Source organism: Euprymna scolopes, chromosome 14 (genome assembly GCF_053919585.1).
Source record: "Euprymna scolopes isolate OS-2025 chromosome 14, ASM5391958v1, whole genome shotgun sequence".
Lineage (NCBI taxonomy): Eukaryota > Metazoa > Mollusca > Cephalopoda > Sepiida > Sepiolidae > Euprymna > Euprymna scolopes.
The window spans coordinates 31,591,563-31,611,079 of record NC_136495.1 but is presented as its reverse complement, the minus strand read 5'-3'; the positions used below and the strand labels follow the sequence as shown (position 1 = coordinate 31,611,079).

Genomic DNA, 19,517 nt, shown 5'->3' with positions numbered 1-19,517 from the left:
CATGCATATGCAGTCATGAAACAGTTGAAAATAGATAAAAATCCAGTGGCCTCTCACGTACCAATTTTCAATTCTGATCCCTTAGCAGCTCTATATATCAAATTTTATAAGTATATATATATATATATATATATATATATATATATATATATATATATATAATCTACCATATTAATTTATTATGATAATCTGTAAACCGATTGAACTTTGCTATAATAGTGATACTATTGCAACATTTGGTACTTATTCAAATTTTGAACAAAGTTCTGGCAACATCATATGTATTTTCCAGCATGATTACAGAAACAACCAGAAGATGCGATGTGATATGGTTGAATATAAATTCTTCTATCTGAACTGTATACCTTATGCCATTGTGACAATGATTTTTAATGAAACTGTTTTTTCTGGTTTAAATGAACTTTATAAATTCAATGAAATTTGTTGATTAAGTAATTGCGTTAGCATCTTCCAACTGCTTCCTTAAACATGGCGAAAGATGCTGACAGATCTTGGGTCAGAATCTGGATAACTACGTCAAAATTCATATTGTTGAAATTATTATCATCACTTCCACTGAAGGTCACTTCGACATATAAAAACGTTACCAATACAAAGATAAAGAAAAGCAACAAAAAAATGAGAAGAGAAAAGACTTGGTGGATAGAAACAAATAAACAATTTTATTAGGAAAAAAAAAAAAAGAAACTTAGAGCCAAAAAATGTTCACGAGCTGTCTGCTGCTAAGATTTTGCTCTCAGCTACAAAGAAAGTTCTTTCTGTGGTAACAATTATGAAAGATAGAAAGATGGGTTGAGAAAGCCTTTATTTTACTTACTGCTATGAAATGAGATTTCAACCAATATAGGATTTTTTTTAGAAAGGTTGAAATACGTTGCTCCTTTTTTTTGCAATTTAAGCTTACATTTTGTAATGTTGTCTATTTTTAAATAAAAGTCCTCCCGAGTTGAAATATCTGCACAGAAAGATAACTTATTATCTGAAATATTGTTACAAGAGTGTTCTTTTATAGAGAGGAATAAATTTCCTCATTTTCCTGAAGGAATAAACAAAAAATACACATAGTTCTTCATATAATAACATTCTCTGAAGAGGCAAGAAGTTAAAAAAATACTTCCTAGTTCCTTCTTTAAGTCTGGTCAGAATAAAAATGTTCTTTTCTTTTGACTTAGAAAAACTGCAGCTTGAGACATATCCATTTTCTTCAGGCCTTAGAAGAAAATATCTAGTTATAGTGATTCAATCTTTCCTAGTGAGAATATTTCATACATGTGTCTTCTCTCTTGCAAGCTGACATATTTAACTACCAAGTCCGCGACAGATTTCTTGGATTTACTTGAAGTAGATTTCACTCAGCAAGATACAAATTCATCAAGTAACTTAGATGCAATCACTTTAACATTATAAACTTTGCCAGGTAACTTAGATGAGTTCACTTCAACATTTTAACATCCTGTTTAGACAGAGAGAAGATAGCATGTCAACACAAAGTGTTCAGTCCAAACTGCTAACTTCAGCTTGAATTTTATCACAAAACGCGGGAATGCGTAGATCAGTCAACAGGCAGAAATTAGTCACATGACCAACAACATCAGCAGCAGTGAAGCAAACTCAAGAGAAAGGAAGAAGAGGAAAAAAAAGAAGAAATATATCCCTAAAAAAATTTCTACAATATGTAATAAAGTTAAGATGTGTGCAGAATAGGAGACTTTGATGGCTCAGTTTTGTTGAAAGAATAGATGAGAGTGTTGGGCTAATAAATGCAGAACAGTTGTGGTAGCAAGGTTAGTTAGCAGGGAAAGACCAAAGAAAACATGGGAGGAATTGATAAAAATGAACTTGAGAGAGAGGGTTAAATAATGTTTTTTTATATTATTAGAAATAATAATTTATATACGCTAAATCAAATTTATAATATGATTCTATGATTTTAGTAATGCATATTTTAGATAAATAGCTAGTGCAAACACTTATGAAGCATAATTTTTTTTAGTCATTTTTGACTGATTGTGTACACTAGTACATATATATATAGTCATCCACACACAGTACTGTTTCGCTGTATCACAGCTCATCAGTGTGACTAGACAGGCAACTACCTAAGCCAGGATCGAAACCCAACCATCTATATGATAGTTAAGGCTTTGAACCATTACGCCAATCAGCAGCTGCTGTGCAGACAGTGAGTTAACGATGTTTTGACATCATCCGAATATCTAAGCTCAATTTGATTACACAAAAAGCATCGCTTAATACGCCAATGGTATATCGTGTATCACTTCCCAATATGCTCAACTCAAGATAAGGAGCATTAGTCATCCACATACAGTACTGTTTTGCTGTATCACAGCTCATTAGTGCGGCTCGACAGGCAACTGTGAACTGTTGCCAGTTTCGGCATCACAAACAATCGCTTTGACTACTAAGGGCAGAGTATATGGCAACTGTGTGATACTACATGGAAGTGAGTGTTGGATCCTAGTTCATACTAGTTCATACTAGCCCAACTTCAGTGTAATGACAGAGTGATGATCAGATGAAGATGCATCGTGGGTCGGATCAGAACTTGCATGTTAGTTCTGATACTCTGTTGGTGAGGCGTTGCGAGCCTGTTTTATCGTTATTTTCATGGCAAGTGCTTGTATGAGCTCCAATCTATAGTCCCCCCCCTCACCAAACATTCATGAGAAACAATCGTTTGGCTGTAAACACTATCAATAATTTCCCACACTCTTTACCTGTGCCTAAACCTAAACGTAGATTCCATGAACAAAGATTCTTTCTAGGAACTGCACACCTGTAGAACTCTCTTCCGTTTACCTGCTTTCCAACATGGCCGTCTTCAAGTCCAACGTAAACAAATTCTTGATGAGCCGTTCCCCGTAAGTAATCCAATTTACCAAATTTACACTTCTAACGATTACTATTATATTGTCCTTTTGACCACTGTACACTCTTTAACCCTTATCCTCGAGTGGCCTTTGTTCCTTGAGAAGCGGTGATTCTTTTGTAACAAAAAAAAAACCTCCTGACAGTCTTTGTTAGTTTGGTTATATTGAGAGGATTGACTCGTAGATAAGAAAATATGGGGACTTTGAGGTGGAAGGCTGGAAGAAAGTTTGACAACCTAGAAGACGTTGATACAAATCATGAACAAGACACTGATATTTGAATGGCATTAATCCTCAAGACTCCTAATTTTGAAAGCTGTGATTGCAGACTATGGATGAAGCAGATACATATACAAGGTGAAATGATAAAGTTGTCGCTCTAAAAAAAACAACACTACAGTTTTATTTTAAATCTTTTATTGAAAAAAATCAATTCATGTAATTTGATTATGTAGTAAAGCTGACATCTATTCAATGTAGCCGCCTTCAGCCTCAATCACTGCCTCGATACAGGTCCAGAACTGGGACCATGCCTTTTCCACACGCGTCGGCAGGAGCTCAGCGGATGGTGGCAATCAGGCTGGCTTTGGTGTTGTGGGAGGTCATGTTGGTGATGTTCTCGAAGTATGACCAAACGAAGTTGTCGATCAGGAGGCAGGTGCAGTGAGAGAAGGGTACAAAATCATAGCACTCCTTCTGAAGCTAAGGCTGGGTCTCTTTGGACTTGTAGGCCGGTGGCGTCCTATTGTCACACCCAGGGTCTACCAGTGGCTACCTGATTGCACCAGGGGATCACCACACTCTTCAACACATCCAGATACACTTTGGTGTTGACTTTCAAGCGGACTTTGAAAATGTTAGGTATCATGATGTGGCCCTCATTTGAAACCACACCAAAGACCATAATCGTGGCTGGAAACTTTGTTTTCATCATCTTGGGCATGTCCTTGTTATTCATGGCAATCCAGCAATGCATTTTGAGGGTACTGGCAATCGTCCTTTTGTCATAACTTAGATCATAAGAGAGCATCAGTTGTATAGTGGCGCATCTGTGATCTCTCTTGTTAAACATTGTGTCACTTTCAGACATGATAGAAGTCTACTATCGCTCTTGGGATTTGTACACGACTGGCCAACTAGTAGATGGTCTGCAACAAAAAAAAAAAGAAACATCAAACGGAAATGGAATATGTCATCTTTTCTAGGGAGACAATTTTATAATTTTGATATATATATATATATATATATATATATATATATATATATATATATATATATATATATATCCTAAATTTCTTTCCTTTTTTTCTCAGTATGATACATGCTGTTGATTGGTATCCGACGTTTGTTCATATTGCGGGAGGTACAGTAGGTGAGTAATGTCCTTTTTTTTTCTTTTTTTTTTTGTGATTTATATATTTTTACTAGATTTACCTGTTTATTCTACTTTTATTTCATTAAAAAATTCATAAACTGTGAGATATCTGTATCATTTGGATTGTTTGGACTACTATTCTCATGTTCAATGTTATTCTCACAAAAGCAAAAATCAAAAACAACAATTTTCCTCTACAAAATAACCAAACTAAACCTCATGAATAAGTGTACGAAGATATCAGAACTTTTACCAAAATGACTCAACCTGAAGAGGGTTGATATGCTTTAAAACAAAACAACAAAACCAAACACCATGAATAAACATTTGAAAACTACTGGGCCGATATGTCTGAAATTTTGTATGGACCTTTGTTATGATAATCTGCAGCCAACTAAATATTATGGTATCTGTTTAATCTGCACTTATGGATTAATAATGGTTGGTATTTTAATTCAACTTTTTCTCAGAAACTACTGGGCTTATCAAACTGAGATTTTGTATGAACCATTGTTATGATAAGGTGAGGTGAGCTAATTATTATATTCATTTGATGCACAGCTAAGAATTTACGGGGAGTAATATGGATTTAACATGAAAATGAACCCAAATTTAACCACATTCAACTATCAATTTGGCATAAAGCAATCATTCTAAGACAATGGACTAAAACGTTTTCCTGTTTATAACGGGCTAAAAAGTCTATGGACATAATACCCTTAACCCATTCCAAGTAGGTGAAAGGAAGTAGCTGTCGTAAACTGATTATTTCCTCCCTCTTTCACCTTTCACAGTCCATATAAGGAAAATATTTTCTCAACTTATCAAATTTTTGGTGACTTCCTGTCCATGATGCAATATCCTAACACTTAACCCTAATTCTCTTAATAATCTTTAACTTCTAATGAAATTTTCCATTTTCTCTTTACTCTAACCTAATGAGGAAAATTCCATTTCTAATATTGATTACACACACCTGCATCTAAGTATTGCTACACCTATAAGACACTCAGTCATTTATAAGAGCATCCTAAGTGAGGAGTTTCGCTGTGAAATGCTTGGTCATATTACATTTAAATTTTTGCATGTTAATACAGCCAGTGGGGAAACAGAGAGGGAATTCCAAAGGTAAATGATCTGAGAAAATAAGCATCTGGGAATTTATATAGTGAAGGGGTATGATTTTGCTGTTTGTTGGGGGGGGGGTTTACTTCATGAATTTTCATGAGAAGACCATTGTGCCAACCCTATCAAAGGCTTTAGGTATATCTAGGGCTACTGATCTAGTCTCCTCTGCTTTATCCATTGCATGGTATATACATTCAGAGATTACAGTTAGGATATCTGCAGTAGAATGAACTTGCTTAAATCCATACTGTTGGTCGGAAAGAAGATTAGCATCTATGAGGTGATGAACTAGTGCTTGATTAATTAAGGACTCAAAGATTTTGGCGAAAAGAAGGAAGAGGCTATGGGGCGATAATTTAGTGGATCAATTCTTTTGCCATGAGTCTTGTAAATTGGTACCACAGAAGCAATTTTCCAGCAGTCAAGGAAAGTAAGATTCGGTAAAGCATTTGTTGAAGAGTTTCAAAAGAACTGGAGCAACGTTACACAGAATTCTGAACAAAACCATGGAGGTAATATGCTCTTGTTTTGTCACTCATGACTGGGTAAAGGTCCTAAGTAATTCACAATTGATGACTCCAAAATACAATTGTGAATTACTTCAGACTTCTACCCGCTTATGGCTGATGGAATAAGAGCATGCTACCTCCATGGATTAAATAAAAGGTTACATTTGAAATGCTGTGCAAATTTCCAGGTTTCACCAGATACATCTGAAAAAGGTTGGAGGTTAAATGACTGAAATAGTGTGCAAACCACACTCAAGATGGAAACAGTAGTCTGAAGAAATTAAATAATATGAATAATTAGTCCTCATCTCAAAAATTCAGAACCGAGCATTGTTTTACATGGAGGGATTTTTGTTAAGATAAATAGAGTAGGAATTTTTCTCCAGGGACAAGAATGTAAAGTTGCCGTGATGAGTTCGGACCATGTTGTGTGTTTAGTTTGTGAAAGAAAGATTAAGTTATTGTCGTTTGTTTCAAGTTATTTTGTTGACAATATTCATGTTTTTAAAGAATTGATTTTAATTTTTTTGTACACATCTTCAGCTTTCACTACTACAAGAATAATAAATTCCCTTATGAGTAAAATGAATTCCTTGAACAGAACAATCTTGCGCCACTTTTATGCTTTCTTACAGAGTTAAAAATCAAAATATAATAAAACTAAACTTTATACATTAGAATTCTTCTGATTTTGATCAAAATCTATTACATGATGTAACACAAAAAAGGAAAAAAATTAATAAAAAAAAGGCAAGATAGCAAAGTGACTCAGTAACACACAGCAACAGTTTTCAAGTATTGTTCCACAACTGTCTCCACAACTTCTTGTACAACAGTCTTTAAGGATTCTTGTACAACAGTCCCTGCATTCTCCCCGTGGCCTCTTTTTATGTAGTCGAGCAGCAAGATTTTGTGTCACTTTGCAAGATCTCTAGTTATAAAAGTTGTGAGCGTCGTCATCTTGATTCTTTCTCCCTCCCCCCCCCACCCTCGACAGCTTGATTCCACAAGATGCATACACGTACAGACGCTTTATCGGTAAACTATTTTCTTGGTTTGCACAATTTTTCCAACACGAGATTTTGATTCAAGAAAATGTTTAAGATTGAAGGTTTAACTGAAAACGTACTGGTGACAGCATTCACCTGAAGTGGGTTCAGCTGACTCCAAGTGAATTCGCCACATCACGAATCAAAACAGTCCACTCAGGTCTGTCTACTGTGGACTCCTCGGCATATCTCAACCATTCGCGATTCCATCGTTGCACACCAAAGATGAAAGGGCCAGTCATAGCTTCCAAATCAGCTTTGATGATTGCAAGTCATGTCTTGAGTTGACTATCACTCTTCTTGCGCCATCCCAGTAGCAGTGTTGGTACTATTGCCTTGTAAATCAGGCCAGTTGGACAATGAAGTGTGTTCTAAACTCGGACCTCCTGATAACAAGTGCTTCATGTAGTTTAGAAAGCATAGATCGTGTGTGGATTCTGGTGTTTGAGACATAATTGGAAATATGAATCCCAAGAATGCACCGAAGACACCACCGATCAAAGACTTCCAGCTTTTGAATGTCAGCTATTCGTAAGGGCCAGGTTCCAGAACTTAATTAAAGAGGATTTAAGAAGAAAATGAAATTCTGTGAATGTTGCTTAATTGGTATCAAATCACTATGAATGAAATTTAATGCAAATCTGAAATATTTGACTTTGTAAATGAAAGATTATTATGAAACAGGAATATGTGTCAGTCCGTTGATGAGATTTGTGTGTTTTGAAGAATTGTTAATACAAGTCAGATTTTTTTTTCTTGTTTGTGCATCGTTTCAACGTTTACAACTACACATATCAAGTATATCCTTTGTTGTTTGTTTTTATTCTGAAGATTTTAAAATAGATGGGATCAACCAATGGGAGAGCATATCTCGAGGAGAACCTTCTGCCCGGACAGAATTTGTCTACAACATCGATCCAATGAGAGGAAACGCTGCGATCAGGTAAAGATTATGTTCCTCTCATTTTGTTTATCAACCCACAAAACATTTTGGTTATAGCCAAGATTTTCTGCTTTTTTTGTACTTCTAGTTTCTACTCTGTAGGCGGGATGACTGTGACAAGCAAGCTGTAGTCCCTTCTGATTAATATCTTCCTCTCAGATAATGTAGAACTCACCCATGTTAAAAATGGCTTTCTTATCCACTTTACCATGTCTTAATTAGACTCAATCAAAGGGACAGTATAAACCGGAAGTCAAAAAGAGCAGATAATTTTTACAATAACCAAAGTTAAGCCAGGGAGTTTTAACTAAGAGATTTCAGGTAGTATTTTATTAGTTCGTACGGCACAATCACGTTGACACACCGGTTCTTGCCAGATCACCGATATTAAGCAACAATGAACCTGGCCAGTACCAGATGGGTGACCATTTGGGAAGGCTAGGCGCTATATGTACCTTCTGGGAAGGTTGGGTGTGGGGCCAGCACCCTCGCCCTGTAAAAAGAACTCCTCGCTACAAAAGCATCTACAAAAGTTGTAGATGGCCTATGCCCCTCCAGGGGCTCAAGGGCTATGGATGGATGGATGGATGGATATTATTAGTTATGTAAAATCCTACAATCCGTCATGGATTATATCTTGGATAATCTTGAATTGAAAGCCATGTTTAATTTCATAAGAGTTTACGATGGGTAGCTATTCTGTACAAGTCCTGGAGATGAAGAGTTTTCAGTGGGTAGTTGTTCTGTATAAGTCTCAGACTTTATAATTTTGCAAACAAGGAGCTGGAATGCTAAAAGATTCAATATTTTTATGGAGCAATTCTGGTCATTGGCAGAACATGGCTCCATTTGATGCATCAGTTCCTATCGCCAGTGTTTCTAAGTAGAACCTTCCAACTTTCAGAGATCATACCCTCTTAATATATAAAAAATATTGCAACAGATAATGTTTTGGAAAGGGTATGATCTTGTGAAGCTGAAATTTGAAACAATTTAAAAGATGCTATTTTCCATGAATTTTTGTTTTTGTTTTTCGAGTTTTTTTTTTTTTACAAACAAATCTAAGTTGACTTCATCATATTACCTTAAAATTCCATTAAGGTATCAATAGTATATGCACATCAAGAGACAAGAGCCAGCAGAAGAACATCAGTCACCCAGCTGGCCAAGCATTTTGTTCAGGGCTGTCTCTCAGATGAGGATGAAGCACCAAACAAACCTGCCACAGAAATAGCAAGAAAGAGCCGGCAGAAATATGCCGAAACCTTCCAAAGGATGAACCTTAAAGAATGGGACCAACATCAGCGTGCAAAGTATTTTTTTAGGGAACTCTCTCAGGAATACATAGACAAAGAAGGCTCTTTGGACTGGCTCAAAAGGGGAGCCCTCCACCACGATCAGGAAAGGGTTATAATGGCTGCTCAAGACCAGGGACTGATGAGCAATGCATTCAAGAAGATGACAACAAATGCAGGTTCTGCCATACAGAATTGGAAAGTGTGAGTCATCTGATATCAAATTGCAAGGCTCTTTTGGGGGACAGTTACTATACAGCGAGGCATGATAGAGTATGTAAGTGCCTCCACTGGACCATCTGTAAAAAAATAAACATTTAGTATAGCAGCAAGTCCTGGGAACATCAACCTGAAAGAACAGTTGGAAATGACTTATATACCATACATTACGGCCATGTAATCCCTACAGTCACCTACCTTGAAAATGCTGCTGTGAAACCTGACATAGTTATATGGAATAAGTCAGAAAGAGTGGCAACCTTGATTGAAGTGAGTGTCCCTAATGATGGAGGTCTGAACACAGCTGAAAGGGAGAAACAGACCAAATATCAAGGTCTCATGTATGATATGAAAAGAAACTGGAATATTAAGGAGATATCAACCATACCAATTATTATAGGTGTCACAAGGCTTATGAAGAAGAACCTGAAGTCCTACCTAACTAATATTCCTGGCGAACCAAGTGCAAAAGAGATCCAGACAATTGCACTTAAGGGAACAGTGAGGATACTAAAAAGAGCTCTCGGTTAGTTTCAATAAAAAGCAGGGTAATGTTGGCAACTGGTTTGGTTGCCCCATACTCAGCATTACAATCTTCAAAGGAAGAAAATTAAAAAAAATAACTATCATTATAAAAGTATTCCGTCTCTTTTGACAACACTGCTTGCTGTTGTTTTATTCTCCTTCATCTTTTGTTCTCACATGTTGTTGTTTCTTACAGTGGCGATGGCTGATGGTATGCACAATGGTTTACATGTATCAAAAAATAAACCAAAACTCAGAAGAGAAAGCACAAACTCTAATACATTCTGTATAGATTAGTTGTGACACCATTACAAAAAAAAAGACCCTCCAAACATTAACGTCTACATCTTAGTTAAGGTTCAATGTATCAACTAACACTTAAATGAGATATTCTGTTGAAGCTGTTACTGTCATGTGGTTAATGTTAGCTCATCTCAGATCTGCTAAAACTCTGCTTCGTCTGCTGTGAGCTGCAAACTGTCATCAACTGTTGCAAGCTGAAAACTCAAACTAACTCTGACTTGTAAATTTATTGACTTTGAGTTGGAATCTTTTGTTTTAGTCATCGTTATACCTGATTAATAAAAACTGTATTCGCCTTATTCTGTATTTGCCACTCCAAGTTGACTATTCAGCTTCCTGTCTTCCAACTCATTTTTTTCCACTGTCAGGTGAATCTTGATTCTGGCTGGGTAGTGGGGGGGGTGCTTACAAAGTATCACTCTATTCAATGTAAAATGTTCTGTTCTTGTAAGTGAGTAAATATGAGATAGGATAGTCGAGGATTCGAACTTGCGAAGCTAGATTTGGAATTGAGAATTCCGATCATAAGTTAAAATAAATATAGAATACATAATGAAATAAGAATGTTATTGAAAAGATATCTGTTTATAGAGAAAGGAATGTAATGAAATGAAATTAAAATAAGGAATCCACATCAGAACAATAGAAAATATTAAACATATTTGTAAAGTAGGTTAGAGAAATCGGAGTTGAAACATGTGAGTAACAATGCATGCTTAAACACGGAGGCATGTCATGCCATGTGTCTAATATGCACAATGACGTCATGGGTCTCAATATAGAAAGCTTTGGTCAGTCAGCCAAAAAACTCAGTCGGTCGGACTCAGTCAGTCAGTCAGGGGAGAAGAGAGGAGTCAGAGACATGGAACCTTGGAAGCGGAGGTTAGAAGAAGAAAGAATCATGTAAAGACTTGAATTCCTTAATGCAAAGCCATTGACTGGTCGTAATGGAATAATAAACAAACAACTTCATCTTTTTGTATCTGCGTCTTCGTGTTATGTTATTCAACAGAAAAGGTATTGTCAATTTATATTATAAGAACTTTGTGAAAATCATCATCTCAAAAATAGGTAAAAAAATATGTGTGTCAATGTTATAGAAACACTCCCATTCACAGAACTGTCGAAAGTATAAATGTCAAACTATATCTCGGTCTATCTATCTATATATCTAAATATCTTCCTCTCATTGTGTATTACATGTCTCTATCTCCTTTAAAATGTACCTGTCTCTATCTACACAACATGAACACTCTAAGACTCTCTCTAACATGAACAACAACAGCAATATATTACATCAGTCCTTTTCTAATAAGAACTATGCAACACTATGCATAGTGCCACTTTGAAGTTGGGGGCTACTATCGGGGACATAAGTTCCAGGGATATTATGAAGGGAGATGAGTAGCAAGATATCTGTTCACATTACACTTGAACTTCTGCATGTCAGTACAGTTGGGAAAGCTGAATCCCGCAAGGGAGTTCCAAAGCCTGGCAGTTCTGGGAAGAAACTATTGGAGTAAAAGCCTTTCTTACACCTGGGAATCTCTACTGTGTAGAGGTGGGATTTAACTGCGTGTCGGGTTTATCGATTGTATTTACGTCGAGGGGGTACAAGTGCTTGTAGTTCGTCAGAGCATTCACCATTAAAGTACTTATAGAAACGGCAGAGGGGTGCAACATTGTCTATTGGAATGCATAATTTGACCCAGAAATATATGAGAGGATATCAGTCAAAGGATTTGAGACAATAGAAGATGGGAAATATTAAACCTTCCAGGGGAAAAGGATGTTTATAAATCGACACAAACAGAAAGTGAAGCAGTTGGTCAAAGAGAGAGAACAAGCTGACACTTCTTCACCGTCAATATCCACACTAACCCCACATGCCTTCAGTGATGTCAAAACACCAGTCATAACTTTAAATCCAAAACTGCTTGCTAAAGTAAAATAAAAAATGTTATTTTATAGATCAGCTGTGTTGTGTTTTACTCTCTGTTAGTGTGCATATATCATAAACCAGTGACAATAGTTGATTTAGCAATTATATGGACTGAAAAGTTCATTTAAATGACTTGCCACAGCAAATATATAACAGAAGCATCTATTTAAGTTAAAAATCCCTGCAATGACCGATTTGTAGTTGGATTTGTTTCTCCAGAATGCAAGCGTAGGCATTAGTATGGAGAATATCCCCCTCTCTGATCTCACTGGTGTACTCTAGAGGAATGGTAAGACCAGTATGTTTGGGACCAGCTCGACTTCAGTAGCTGTCAGAGACAGTGGGAAGTACCACATGACTTGCCTGTGGGGCTACACTTTGAATTTTCTATAGGGGTTGTTTCCCCTGGCCTTCGCTGAGCCAACAGCTAACCACAAAGGAGTGACAATGACAACGATATATATATGCATATACACTCAATGTGTATTTTGTGAAGGTTTTTGAATTTATTTTTTTTAAGTCCCATTTTCTTAGTTACGTTGATCTTGAGTATAAAATATAATTTTATTAAAAATAAACACGCAAACTTAATATACACAGAATACACATAACTGTTCTTTGTTTTTATTTCAGGATGGGTGACTTCAAGTTGACTGAAGGTCGTCCCGGAAAATATAACGGATGGTATCCAGTGCCAACGCTTAATGATAATCAGTCTGTTATAGATTACGATGATGATGAGCTCTTGAATGGAGACTGGGAGAATAATGATGATGAGGACAAGAGGAGGCATCATCACTTCAAAGACATGCTGTTTAACATCCGAGGTAAGTGAGAAGAGGTTGTTGGATGAGAAAAGAATAAGTATGGATTGACATCGCTTGTACTCATGAAACTTGAATAATTGAACAGTATAATACCAATATAACATATATATATATATATATATATATATATATATATATATACAGAGTGTCCCAATAAAATGTATACACTCTTTAAATAATCAAAAAATCAAAATGTACTATAATAATAAAAAATTTTATACATCAAAATGCAGAGAACAAAGTCAATTATTGAAAGTGTTCAATTTGGTGGCCATTGTGGTCCATAAACAACAAACAACGCTCACTGATTGAATCCAAATTTTGAAAATTCTGTCTTGCGAGCTGCTTGCCGAACAGATTTTTAGCCGATTGGTGAAACTTCTCAATGACTCCTCTTGCTTTTGTGAGACTGGTTGATGATAGTAGTCTTCTGGAGTGGTTTTTATAAACAACTTTTAACTGTGCATTAAACTATTGCTTCTTACTCAAACTTATCTCACAAACAAATAATTGTAAGTCTTGTTGGTTCATCTAAAACGTCTTTGCACTTCACGTATGTTCTTGGTCTTCCAATAGCAATTTAAAATAATTTTTTTTTCATAGTTCAGTCTTGTTTTAGCCATTATTCAAACATAAAAAAAAACATTTATAATAAATGTTGAAGTTATGTTCATTTAAAGAGTACATACATTTTATTGGGACACCCTGTATATATATATATATATATATATATATATATATATATATATATATAAATTATAAGATGGTCAACATCATGAATTTTGGAATATAACATTTTGTTATTTATTCTCTATATTGCTCTGTAATTACATTGAGCTTCTTAAATAAGGATTGGTATATATTATAAGAAAATATATTTCTACAGTAATATATATATATATATATATATATATATATATATATATATATATATATATATATATATAATATTGGTTATCTTCAAACTATGTCTCCCAATACTCCCTGTGGGCCTGCCAGCTAACTGGTGAAAACTGAATAATCCCTTCTGTTTTTATTAATTAAATCTGAAGCTATTCCATCACAAAATATATTAAACACTATTTACTTTTTGTTAATAAAATTGATGATCCGTTTTCATGTGTCTGTGTTTCTCACCTCTGCATGATTTGCAACCTCTTTTAATTAAGCACTTTGTTGAAATTTTGTGTAAAAAATCAACAGCATAAAGGAAAACGTAATTCTGTTTTTATTACAGTTTTTTTGTATTATAATAAAAAAAAATTATATTTTTACTTTTAAAATATTTTTAAAACAAATGAAAGAAAATAAATTAAAAAAGTAGTTTACATAAAAGCTTTGAACTTTTATAATAAAAATATATTTATGAAACGAGTAAAATGTTTTTTACTACAATTTTTTGTGAAATAGTAAAATTATAATAAAAGCAAATGAAAAAAATATTGTAACAGAAAAAAACACCTCGTTTTGTTTTATTAAAAAACTTAATTTCATTTTAATATTTAAAAGTAAAAAAACAGAAGACCTGTAATTTTATTAATAGTGTTTAGATTATTTTGTGATGGAAAAAGCTTAATTAATAAAAACAAAAAAGATTATTCAGAGTCTTCATTTGTTTGTTGGCAGGCCCACAGCAAGCCTTATGGGACATAGCTTGATGATAACCATAATATTCAACACCAGTTCTTTCTTAGAACTGCATGTCTGAAGAACTCTGTTCCATTTTCCTGCTTCCCAACTGACTACAATATGGTCGTCTTCAAGTCCAATATGAACAAGTTCTTGATGAGCCATCCCCTTAAGTAATCTAATTTACCAAATTTCCACTACTAACGATTACTACATTTTCCCACTGACTACTGTACACTCATTAATCTTTATCCTCGAGTAGCCTCCGGGCCTTAATAAATGGTGACTCCTTTGTGAAAAAAAAAACAAAAAAAAACAAAAAAAAACAATATACCAAGTATTGAATATTATATTGCCTGAGGCCTTTAACAAAAACGATTTATGTAACTAAAACCAATCTGAAGAGAAGTTTCTGTTTAATGTAATTTAACATTTGGGTTACTATCTGCTCTGGGCAACACCAACAAAAGGACAAATAAGTTCTTTATAACAGGCAACACTATGTTTGTATGCATGCATTTAAGGAGGTCTCCAGAGCACTACTAAAACCAAGACCCATCATGGATGAAAAAAAATAGTGTTTAAATTTCAATCTGTAAAAATGTTTCAGCCAAAGTAACATAAGTGCATAAGCACTGATTCGGCTTTCAATTCCTCATTCTGATATAATTATCAATTCCATTTTAAATTCCGTATTTCTATACAAAAAGGAAAACAAAGTAATCAGGAAACATGGAATTACATAAAATAGGATTTTATGATTTCTGGAAAATTTATAATAGTGTTGTGAATAATGGATTTTGAATTGAAAGCCATGTTTAATTTTAGAAGAGTTTCTGATGGGTAGCTAATCTGTATATGTTCTGAGGTGAAAATTAGAGTTTTCGGCGGGTAGCTAATTTCTATAAGTCTTAAACTGTAGAAGTTTGCAGATAAAAAGCAAGATTCCTTCTCATGTGGGCATGAAAAATTATGTATGGAATTTTTAAATATCCAGTATGTTTTATTGAGTGATTTCGGTTTCTGATTCGTTGCTAACAGAGCATGGCTCCATTTGATTGATCAGTTCTTTTTGCCAGTGTCTATAAATAAAACTTTTCAATTTTTTTAATGATACCTTTTTTATTATATAAAAAGTATTGCAATAATAGACAATCAATAATTCCCCCATTATCCAAAAACCATGAGGTCGCTTGCACGGCTACTGAGAAAGCTGACCTACTTCCCCAGCAGTTTGCCTCCGACTTTACCTTAGACCCCTTAAACCATTATCTCCTAAACTTCCCTTTGCATACAGAAGCCACACTTGTAGATTTAAAAATCACCCTGTATCATGTCTGTGATATCATAAAAAACCTAGACACCGCCAAGGCATGTGAGCCTGATCTCATTCCTGCCATACTAATTAAGAAATGCTCCGTTGTGCAAACCCTTGTCTTCTCCAAACTATTTAATAAATGCCTAGCTGAGTCTTGTTTCTCTAATAGTTGGAAAATTATTTTTTTTGTACCAATATTCAAGAATTCTGATGAAAGAACTAACCCGCTCAATTATTGCCTCATCAGTCTCTTTCTTCTCTTCACTATAATCTTTGAGTGTTTAATCAATGAAGCACTAGTCTGCCATCTTGTAAATCCTTAGCTTCTTTCTGAACAACAGTCTAGTTTTAGACAAGCCTGTTGATATTCTAACTGTCGTCTCTGAATGCATATAACATACACTGGATAAGGCAGGAAATACTAGAGCTGTAGCCCTTGATATATCCAAAACCTTTAACAAGGTCTAGCATGAAGGGCTTCTCATGATATTAAATCCTACGGCATTTCTGGATGAATACTTAACATAAGCAGATCCTTCTAGACTAGAGAAAAATTCAGATTTTCATTGATGATATGAATATAAGTGTGACACAGGGGTCGATCTTTGAATCTTATTATTCCTGATATTCATAAATGACCTCTCTGATAAAATTGTGTCTGAGATGGGTATATTTGCTGATGACATCATGCTCTATAATAAACATGAGGGGAAAAACGAATGAACACAATATATAAGGCAATGGCAGAAACCCTAGAAAATGGCTTTCAGCCTGTAGTGGAATGGGGCCATAAATGGAGGGTAACATTTATTGCTACTAAGAATAAGCTTATTTCCATTGACAACTACAAAAACCTTCTCAACCAACGACTGCCATGACAAATAACACCCTACCTGAAAGACAATCTTTCAAACTCCTCTACCTAACATTTACAGGCCACATTGATTGAAATAAATATGTTGAGGATATCGCCAAGGTTGATGCAAAGAAGGTAGTTTTCCTCTACCATGCTAGAAAAATACTCATATTGGAGAGCATCCTATATCTTTATAAAGCTGCAATTTGCCCATGGATGGAGTATTGTTGCCACATCTGGGCTGGTGCATCTACTACTAGTCTCAACCTCTTAGGCAGGGTCCAAAAAAATGACAATAGTTATGAAACAATAAATTAACTTTGGAGTTCGCATCTTTCAATTTGAAAAAATGCTGACTCATCTCCAGGACTATAAATATAACATTAAAAATCGTGCTTTTTTTCTTGATAAGATTCAATGATACAAATAGCCATTTCACCTCCAAAGTATGAATCTTTTTTTTTTTTCTAAATTTTAGATATTATTTTTCTGGTGTTACACTGAATAAAAAGATACCAACTTTGTAGGGGTTTATTGTGTATTTTAAAGTTTTAGTTGGACATGTAACCATACAACTGCCCTTTATATAATAGATTAATGGGGGAGTGGTATTGGGTGCCATCAGCTAGAATGGAAACCAAAAGCAAAATTTGTAAGCAATAAATGGAGACAGACAAACAAACAGACAAACAGAATATGTAATTTTTCCAGACGTGAAATAGTAAATAGAAGAAATGGAGAGGGGTAAGTGCACTTTAATTTGAAAAACAAAAGATATGGTTAAAAATGCAAAAATGCTGTGTCACAGTGTAAAATGGATGAAAACACGAAAATGAAAAAGAATGAGATTGTTGGGCAGTTTAAAAAAGTTAAAAATAAACGTTTTTATGCTTATTGTATTAAGATAGAATAGAAAAAACTTACTTATGGTGTTATTTAAAAAAAAAAAGACGCAAACTCACAAAAGATAAGATTGTAAGTAAGCACATTCTCCACCGGACTACAATGACACAGATGTTATGATGTTGCTAATTTAGCTTTTTAAAATGAGACAACCGTTTGCGCATGTGCGGTTTGCAAACAGTGTTGAAAGCAACATTTTTACCTGACTCCCCCCCCCTTCAAACAAAACAACATTTCTACACAGAATTATTGACAATCTTTCTCAATTTTTCGATAATATGTGTCCAAGAGATCGCTATTTCTAACGGTACCATGTTCATGCCACTTCGATGCTGATGATAAAAGTTTTTAGCAGACATACAAATGCACACACATTTGCTCTTTATATAATAGAAGAAGAAGAAGATGATGATTAAATATTTATATGACACTTATTACATAGCAGATAATGATGCAACAAACATAATTTTACATGCTTAATAAATACAAATCTGTTTCATTTATTTTCAGTGGATCCAACTGAGCATTTTGATCTGGCTAAAAAGTATCCTGGTATCAAGAACAAACTGAAGGCCCGACTTCGCAAATACAAACGCTCTATGGTGCCGGCTCGTTATCCAGAAGGAGATCCAGAAGCAAACCCCAAATATCATAATGGTGTTTGGTCCCCTGGATGGTGCTAAGAACATTAGGATTCAGCAAAGTTTTTCTGTGTGAAAAACCAAACAAATTTTTGTAAAATACGGACTTTCATATATTTTCTCATATTCATATATACATGTAAGCAGTTGATAATGCATATATAAACATTAAGACTTTTTGTGTTAGTAGCATAATTAGAAGTAAGATTGTTGAGAAAACGATCAGGTTTCAATCTCAGTTTGAAGCACTTGCTTTTCTAATCATATTGAAGAGTGATGATAAAACAGTTTGTCTGATTATTCTAATTCATTCCATTTGAATCTATTGATTCTTAATATATATATATATATATATATATATATATATATATATGTTTTTGTTTTTGCGTTACATTTTGAATAAATTCAATTATTTACGAAAGTGCATTTTAACCTAAATGCGAGTTAGGAATAATTTTCGCTTTAACCAATTTGGTACCCCCACATGCAGAGCGGTATATATATATATATATATATATATATATATATATATATATATATATTATTTTTAAAATATGATTATCCACTGACACATGTTTCGCCGTCTACGACTCATCAGAGTGACTGAATCTAAATCAGTGGGTAAAAAAATCAGGCTCATTACCCTGGGGGTCCCGATTTCGAGTCTCGCTAGATTCAGCCACTCTGATGAGTCATAGATGACGAAACATGTGTCAGTGGATAATTATATTTTAAAAATAATATATGTATATATATATTATTTATACAAAATGTGTGCATAACTAAAAATTTATACTAAAATATAACTTTACTTATTATTAAGCATCTTACAAACATCGAAGATTCATACGTTTAACCCCTGGGAATAAAAAAAATCTACAACACTATGTATATATTATTATAATTCACTAGGAGTTCTCACAATGGCCATTATCAGAGATTACTCACTGGCAGCAACCAGTGATGTTTTCTAGAGACTGTGTGACAGCAAGTCACTCCAGATTTCCAGTATTCTCCACCTCTTTCGATGATCTGTGCAAATGACTTTGCGTTATCACAACATTTGACATTGATTTCTCACTGGCGGCAACAATTACTTTTTGTTGAAATTTAGGTGGAAAAAAACCTTCCCGGTTCTAGTCA

At 34.6% G+C, this 19,517-nt stretch overlaps 1 protein-coding gene across 1 annotated transcript in view; it reads left to right on the top strand.

Annotated features, from left to right (window-relative positions):
• The window catches only part of LOC145292929 (arylsulfatase I-like), an 84,854-nt gene extending 66,289 nt beyond the window's left edge, over window positions 1–18,565 (top strand). Inside the window, exons 11-14 of the mRNA XM_080139098.1 lie at window positions 4,226–4,284; window positions 7,805–7,916; window positions 12,834–13,027; window positions 18,244–18,565. Coding sequence (XP_079995224.1) covers window positions 4,226–4,284; window positions 7,805–7,916; window positions 12,834–13,027; window positions 18,244–18,416 — 538 coding nt within the window. The 3' untranslated portion in view covers window positions 18,417–18,565. The remainder of the gene's footprint in view (window positions 1–4,225; window positions 4,285–7,804; window positions 7,917–12,833; window positions 13,028–18,243) is intronic.
• Window positions 18,566–19,517: the final 952 nt, after the last annotated feature.